The sequence below is a fragment of the Ursus maritimus genome (assembly GCF_017311325.1).
Source record: "Ursus maritimus isolate PB19 chromosome X unlocalized genomic scaffold, ASM1731132v1 scaffold_X1, whole genome shotgun sequence".
Lineage (NCBI taxonomy): Eukaryota > Metazoa > Chordata > Mammalia > Carnivora > Ursidae > Ursus > Ursus maritimus.
The window spans coordinates 45,836,223-45,844,640 of NW_024423319.1; the positions used below are offsets into that span (position 1 = coordinate 45,836,223).

Genomic DNA, 8,418 nt, shown 5'->3' on the forward strand with positions numbered 1-8,418 from the left:
AGAGGGGGTGGGGCGGAGGAGTGGAATCAGATAGAGGAGGGGAAGGGAGTGTGTGCTTTCCCTCTAGGTCCATCCACAAGGGAGGTGCCAAGGGCCCCAGGAGGCTGGGACACTGTAGTGTAGGTGGGACATACTGGGCTGTGTGTCAGGTGTAAGTGTGCTTGCTCCCATAATGAAGGACACCTGCAAAGTTTCTCTGACTTTTCTGTTTTGTCTGGATTTCTGCAGCTCCATCCTGGAACTGTTTCCCAAGTTATTACGCCTGGTAAGTGTATTCCTTGATCACTGACTCCTCTCCTGGCACTGATGCTGCCCCAAACCTGCCCTGAAGCCATTTAGGTGTTACAGAAGTTACACTTTTCATGACCCTTAAAACTCATGGAGGTCCAAATCCACGTATTAACCCAACAAAGGCTGCAGATCTCCTTCAACCACGTTCTCCAGGGGCATCAGTCTTGGCCATGTAATTTCCAGGGCCCTTTTGCACCTGGCCTCTGACCCTCACCTTCTCCGGGGCCCATCCTTCCCCTGATTGTCCAGCACCAGCTCCTGGTCTGCACTGCCCACTGCCTTTTCCTCTCCCCAGGACAGCCAGGAGTCACCCTCGCCAACGAGCGTTGGTATTGCCGCCCACAAGAGGTTACCAACCTGCAAGGTGAGGAGGGCAGATCAAGCAGGGTTTTGGGTGGTGCGTGAGGAGGGGGTATCCGCCGTGGTCTTGGGGACTTTTGTGATTTCAGGGAAGCTTCTTTGGATCTGATGCGCTGAAGAGTCTAGTCCTGCGATTCCTGCAGCAGTAAGTGCTCCTGGGAATCTGGGGAAGGGGATGCCTAGGATGGGTGAGGCCACCCGAGCTCAGGACCGCTGACTGTGTCTTGAAACCTCATTTGGGGTCCAGACCACAGAGACAGACTGACCTCATTGCTCTCCCACAGGTACTACTTGATCTACGACTCTGGAGACCGTCAGGGTCTCCTCGGTGCCTACGACAATGAGGCCTGCTTCTCCCTGACCATTCCCTTCAACCCCGGGGAGCCAGCCCCATGAGTAGCAAAGCTCAGACTCTGCTCCTGGGCCCTGTGGCTCCCCAGCAGACACAGGGCAGCTCCTGGAAACACCCACACTGCCCAGACCACCACCTCCTGTTCCTCTGTCTCTCCTAGAAGCAGCTTGTGCGAATACTTCAAGGAAAGCAGGAATATGAAGAAGCTCAAGGACCCCTGTGCGTGTGTGATGGGGAAGACTGGGCAGGGAAAGGGGGTGTGCAGGGGTAATTATAGGGCCCAGGGTCTGGCAACCCCTGACCTTCGCTTGCTTCTCCTCCTCCCATAGCCCTGCGTGTTCAGCTGCTGAAGCATATAAAATGTGACATCATGCGCTCCCTCTGTGTGCTGCCCAAAACTCAGCATGACCTCAGCCCCTTCATGGTGGACAAGTGGTTCCAGACGGTGAGCACCTGTTTCCTCCCAAGGGCAGCCCCAGAAAGCCACAGGTGGGTAGGAAGTTTAGATGACTTAGCACCTGGGCTCTTCCCTTTCAGGAGAAGATGCTCTGCTTCTCTGTCAACGGGGTGTTCAAGGAAGGTGAGTGTGCATAGAGCCCCTCCCCAGATGCCCCACTGCTCCCTCCCCACTGGCTGGGCTCCCTCTCAGAACTGTCCCAGGCTTTCCTGATGCCTTCCCTTCTATTCCCTCTATGTTCTCCTGCCTTCACTCTGCTTCCAACCATCGTAGTCTGACCTGCGTCATGCATGTTTGCTAGGCACAACTGAAGCGTTAGGAACATAGGCTGCGGAGTTTGATGGCACTCATCCTAGGTCCTTACTCTGTGACCCTGGGCTCTTAATCTGGAAGTTTCCTCATTTGATAATGGAACTAATAATGTCCATCTCTTGGGCATCTGTGAGAAATGCATCAAATGAACTACTGAAGTGGTTTTCACAGGACCTGGCACATAGGAGTGTCCTTGTAACAGGGAGCAGATTGCTTCTACTGCTGCCATCCCCATACCAGACACTCTGACCTCCAGAGAACCATTGTCCCCTTCAGCGTGAATATCAAGTGAGACCCTGACTGAAGAAAGCTGTGTGAGCGTGTGAAGCACGTGTGACTCTAAGGGAGTCTTGTTGTTTGTTATTTGCTGCTGAAGTGGAAGGAATGTCTCAGTTCTGCCTTTACCTGGCCCTTCACTGCTACCCCTGGGAGCAATTCCAGGTGAGTGCTGTCTTGTGGGTGGAACGCCCAGCCCAGCCTGGGTTCAAGGGTGTGGGAATGTTGTGTTGCAGTCCTTGGGATTGTCTCAATATTGTAGAAAGCAAACAGGTAGACACTAAGCAAAAGTGTCTAGCTTAGTGGTCAAGGGCATGGGGTCTGGAATCAAAATGTGGATTATCTTCCTGACCCCACCATTCAGCAGGAGTATTACCTTGGTTAAGTCACATGACCTTTCTGTGACTTAGTATATTCTTCTGAAAATGAAGATTAGACTGTCCATTCTTTGGGCTATTGTACAGAGTAAATGCAGGTATAAAATTGTCCTTGGTTTGGGGGCAACTGAGTGGCTCAGTTGGTTAGGCATCCCAGTCTTGATTTCGGCCCAGATCGTGATCTCAGTGTCGTGAGATCGTGAGATCGAGCCCGGAATTGGACTCTGTGCTCAGCGGGGAGTCTGTTTCTCTCCCTTTCACTCTCCCTCTGCCCTTCATCCCCATACTCTCTCCCTCTAAAATAAATAAATAAATCTTTTTAAAAAATAAAATAAAATAAAATTGTCCTTGGTTTGGGTATAAACCTATAAATGTAGGGAAGGTGGCAGACAATTTCCAAAGGTTGACTCTGTGGGAGGGCTAGAAGTACCAGCCAAGGAGTCTGGGAGGCAGACAAAGGGGTATGGAAGAAGTCTGGTTACCGAGTGGCAGTGGAAACAGGGTTATTATCGGGGTGGGGGGGTTGTCCTTCTTTCAGTTACATGAGGGCCCATTTTTCCCCCATTCCTCACTGTGAATGGCTAGTTGTTTTGGCAGGCACCAGCCCCAAGGAAACCCAGAGTGTATTCTCCCTCGCAGTGCCCAGACCTTCCTGCAGCTCGATGCCCACCCTCTCTCCAGAGCAGCAGGAAATGGTGCAGGCTTTTCCACTCAGTCTGGGATGAAACTGAAGTCTCAGAAGTGAGTGCTGGGTGTGCATGGGGATAGCAGAGAGTTGGGAGGAGCAGAGGAGGGAAAAATGGAAACTTGCCAGTAATTATATTGTTTCTTACAAAATTTGTTTCCTACAAAATTATTTTTGTGTCTTACTCTTATCTTTATGCAGGTAATTATATTTGTTTCTTACAAAATTTCACATGTGAAAAAGTCCCTAATTTTATACTAATATATTTGAATATATTGCAAAACTCAGTTTTCCTGCTGTACATATTATTCTGAAACTTCTTTTGTTAGTTTATTATTTTTATTATTTATTAGTAGTATTATAATATTAGTATTATTAGTATTATAGTTTTCTCTCAGTATATATTAAGCTACTTTTTCTTCTAAGATCTCTGTATTAAACAATTGAATCTCAATAGGTCATAAGCTATTATTAATAGACATTTACCTTTTCACTACTTCATCAGCATTATATGCAGTGCCACCTGCTCATTCTGGTACATACAACTTGGTAAACTTGGACGCTTGTTTCTGTAGCATAGATTTAGCAGCGTGTGGTCAAAGTGTCTCCACTTTAATCTGAAGGGAGGTCGTCTGCCCTCTCCCACAACAGGTGCTTTCAGTACAATGACTAGACCATACCAGGACTACAAAATTATTTACTCATCAGAAAGTGAAGTCTGAGAATTCAGAGATAAAAGGAAACGGATCTTTAGTTTTTAGGAAGGGTAGGTGGACAGAAGTCAGGGGTCCTGGAGATGAAACTCGGGACAACTGGCTCTGCTGACATCCTAATTCTCTCTCTTCACTTTTTCCAAACCAAGGGTAGGATCCCAGAGGAGGCCCTCATGCAGTGACTTAGGATCTTGAAAACAAAGCCATTTTAAGGAGCCCTTATATGTTCTTATTTTCATCCTCATCATATTTGTTATATGTTTCCTCGAACCTGAGGCCACATCTATGACTCAGTTTGGGCTTGGCACACCATGAAGCCAAACTTTACCTGGTAGACTTGCCAGTTGTTCTGTATTTTCCCTACTTATGATCCTTGTTTATTTTCACATTGAAGAGTGACCTTGCACATTCTGTGTCTTAGATTAGTCTTCCTCTGCCCCAACCATGAGCCAATGACCAAAAGGTCTCATCTCCCCCATTCATTTCTGGCAATCTCTAGCATTTATATCAGGCCTCCGCGGCACTTGAAAATTATAGTGTAAGGACTCCATTTTTGGAGTACCCTAAAATCCAAGGTTTGTTCCCTGTGTCCAGACAACCTTTCCTCCACCACTTCACAGTAACTCACAAGCTGAGACACTTCCTATATTAATTTCTATAGACAAAATTAACATCTTTATCAAGTAAAGTACCATATTTATTACAGTATTTATGAATTTCATAATCATTTACCAGGCCTAAAATCATGCTAACATTTTTACTAAGTTCTTCTTTTTTTGTTTACCTTTATCTAATCTTATTTTTTATTAAGTTGAATTAGCCAACATATAGTACATCATTAGTTTTTGAGGTAGTGTTCAGTGATTCATTAGTTGCATGTAACACCCAGGGCTCATTAGATCACGTACCCTCCTTAATGCCCATCACCCAGTTACCCCATTCCTCCACCCACCTCCCTTCTGCAACCCTCAATTTGTTTTCCAGAGTCCAGAGTCTCTCATGGTTTTTAATGTGTCACTGACAAGCTTTTTGAATGTTGTGTTCCAAACCTTATTTTTCTCACAAGTCCTGTGTTGTTTTTAAATTTTTGATTTTGAAATAATTATTGATTTACCAAAAAGTTGCAAAAATTTACAGGGAGGTCATGTATACCTTTCATTCACCTTCTCTAAATGATAGCATCTTTTTTTTTAATCTTTTTTTAAGGTTTTTTTTAAGATTTTATTTACTTATTTGACAGAGAGAGAGAGACATCCAGCGAGAGAGGGAACACAAGCAGGGGGAGTGGGAGAGGAAGAAGCAGGCTCCCAGCGGAGGAGCCTGATGCGGGGCTCGATCCCAGGACTCTGGGATCACGCCCTGAGCTGAAGGCAGACGCTTAACGACTGAGCCACCCAGGCGCCCCACTAAATGATAGCATCTTGCATTGCTGTAGTACAATAGCCAAACCCAGAAATGGACCACAAAGCTTACCGAGATTTCACCAGTTTTATGTGTTAGTCTGTATATAATATATGTGTATAACTTCATGCACTTTTACTAGCTATGTAGGTTTTGTAATTACCTCTACAAACAAGATACAAAACTGTGTCATTACCACAAGCTTCCCTCATGCTACCCTTTATAGCCACACCCACCTTCTCCCTGGCCCCACATCTCTAACCTCTGTCAAACACTACTGTAATTTTTAAAATGTCATATAAATAGAATCATATGGGGTGTAACCTTTTGAAATGGATTTCTTTCATTGGGCATAATTCCCCTGAGAGCCATCCAAGTTGTTAAGTGTGCCGATAATCTGTTCTGTTTTATTGCCAAACAGTATTCCACAGTATGGATTTACCACCATTTCTTTAACCATTCACCTATTGAAGGACATCTGGGCTGTTTCTACCTTTTCACTATTATGGATAAAACTGTTATGAACATTCATGTACAGGTTTTCATCTGAACACAAATTTTCATTTCTCTGGGTAAACTGCCTAGAGTGCAGTTGCTGTATTATCCAGTTACTACATGTTTAATTTTGAAAAAAAAAATGCCAAATTGTTTTCCAGAGTCCCTGTCCCATTTCGCGTTCTCTTGGAAAGTCTGAGAGACTCAGTTTATCCATAGATTTGTCTGTGTTTGGTATTGTCACTATTTTTTAGCCATTCTGATAAGTGTGTTTATATTTTATCATGCATTTTCATGATGATTCAAAATGTTAAATATCTTTTCATATGCTTATTTTCCATTAGTAAAATCTCTGATTCTCATGTTTTGCACATTTCCTAATTGGACTGAGAGGCCAGAAAGTAACTTCTGAACCCTGGATCAGGCTAACAGGCAGAATCTGAGAGGGTGAGGCTCCTCGAGACTTAACTTTTCTTGGCAAGGAGGGTTGGAAGTGGGGCTGAAGCTGCTTAATTTGCCTCAAATTAACATGGATCTTGGATTTATAATAGGATGACGAGGTGGGAGAATCTCTGGGTCCATCCATCTGTGGGGATCTGGATAGAACAATAAAAAAGGGAGCTGTGGGGTGGGGAAAACAGTGGAAGAAGAGAGCTATGGGGTGGGGGGAAATGCCTTCCACATGATGCTAAATCCAACACTCTCAATCTCCTCTATAGAATGCAAAACATTATTCTCTTAGATCTGTGGTTTTCAATTCGGGATATATAGGAAAGTCCCCTCCAATGCCCAGACTCAAGAAATTGAATCAGAATCTCTAGGGGTAGATCTGGTCATCAGTATTTTTTTTTTAATAATGATTTTTTATTATATTATGTTAGTCACCATACAGTACATCCCCGGTTTTCGATGTAAGGCTCGATGATTCATTAGTTGTGTATAACACCCAGTGCACCATGCAATATGTGCTCTCCTTACTACCCATCACCGGCCTATCCCAATCCCCCACCCCCCTCCCCTCTGTAGTCCTCAGTTTGTTTCTCATAGTCCATAGTCCCAGAGAGTAAGTTGTTAATTCAGAATCATTCGAGCTGGCTTCACGCAGAGTTCTTGTCTCCACCTCTGTGGAAACACATATTCCTACGTTTGAACAGTGGATTCAAAAGAACACGATAGAGCAGTGATCAGGATAAAGACGAACAGAACTCAAGTTACTTCAATTCTGTCATTCTACGTGACCATTTGGAGCTTTTATATGCGTTTAAAATTTAACACAGTGGAACAGTGGAAACCGTGAAATACAATTTTTTTGAAGGGTGAATTTTAGTTCATAAATGAAATGTTTCACTAGTTTTTAAGAGAGCTGAAATGTGTTCTTTTTAAATTCTTCATTGTTTTTGAACCTAAAGAACAAATCAAGAAAATAATTAGTTTTGCTACTTACTGCATTATTGTTGTTGAAAAGAATTTTGTCATATAAAGAAGACAAATGACATTCTTCAGGTGTTGTATGTCCATTAGGTAATCACTGCCAACACCACACCAAACGATGACGTGTTGGATACGGTCCTCCCTAGTTGGGCATCAAGTGCCTGTGTTTTAAGGATGCCCATAGAATCTTCAGATGTCCTCTTTTGTATCTGATTTTTTAATCTACTCAAAATTATGACTGAAATTCATCCATGTTGGTGGCTGTATCTGGAGTTCAATTTCTTCAATCTTCTCAATATGGTGTCATTTTCCACAATGTTGCTCATGTCAACCCTTTAAGGGAAGCGCTCTCAATCCCTTATGCAATTAGGTACTGCTCCTGTGCTCGCATCGCATCTCGTAGGTAGGCAAGTCAACGAAGAGCGCTTGCCACATTGACGTTAGTCTGTCATCTCTTTTAAGCTGGAGAGCTGGGGAGCTCAACTCCTAGCTCAGGGCCTGACAAGTAATAGAATTGTGTTCATTGTATTAGTCAGGAGATATAGATAGATGATAGATGATAGATAGATAGATAGATGATAGATAGATAGATAGCTGAAGACATAGAAAATCTGATAGTGTGGTTCCCGTCTGAATCGAGAAGCCTAGGAAGGACCAGGGTACCTAATGGTATAGTTCTCGTCCAAATGTCAGCAGGCTTAAAACCCAGGAAGAGCCAGTGCTTCAAATTAAGTCCAAAGGCAGGAAAAAAACTGATGTCTCAGCTTGAACGCAATCAGGCAAGAGGAGTTCTTACTCAGCCTTTTTGCTCCATTCGGGCCTTCAACTGATTGGAGGAGGTCCAACCACATTAGGGAAAGTAATCTGCTTTACTCAATCTACCAATTCAAATGTTAAACTCATTCAAAAACACCCTCCCAGAAACATCCAAAAGAATGTTTAACAGAATATCTGGGTACCCTGAGGCCCAGCCAAGTTGACACAGAGAGTTCACCATTACATTTATGAACGTTTCTCCCTCCGCGTTGCTCTTTACCATCAATAACCCAGGAGCAGAATAATCATGTGAAGATCCCACTTGTCCAGCAGAATGAAACAGAGCTCACGAGGGGTATGGAGGAGGCAAGTTTCACTTCATCTAAGACTTAACTTCATACTGGGGGAGCAAGGGTGAGTCAGATTCTGATGGGAGGAGACTTAGATCTTACAGACTGGAAGGCTTTTCTGCAGCGTGGATCCAGATGACATTTGTAAGGCAGCCTTTGGCT

General features: G+C 44.0%; 1 protein-coding gene across 8 annotated transcripts in view; it reads left to right on the forward strand.

Annotated features, from left to right (window-relative positions):
* Window positions 1-225: 225 nt before the first annotated feature.
* LOC103674958 (nuclear RNA export factor 3-like) overlaps window positions 226-8,418 on the forward strand; it is a 21,353-nt gene continuing 13,160 nt past the window's right edge. Inside the window, exons 1-7 of one of the 8 annotated variants that reach the window (XM_040619993.1) lie at window positions 226-265; window positions 587-796; window positions 1,164-1,222; window positions 1,333-1,448; window positions 1,541-1,583; window positions 2,149-2,213; window positions 3,011-3,166. In XM_040619993.1, the coding sequence (XP_040475927.1) occupies window positions 1,201-1,222; window positions 1,333-1,448; window positions 1,541-1,583; window positions 2,149-2,213; window positions 3,011-3,166 (402 nt within the window). In that variant the 5' untranslated portion in view covers window positions 226-265; window positions 587-796; window positions 1,164-1,200. Of the gene's footprint in view, window positions 266-586; window positions 1,223-1,332; window positions 1,449-1,540; window positions 1,584-2,048; window positions 2,214-3,010; window positions 3,167-8,418 lie in introns of all 8 variants that reach the window. The other 7 variants (XR_005831810.1, XR_005831808.1, XM_040619946.1 and 4 more) reach the window with 7 other exon arrangements.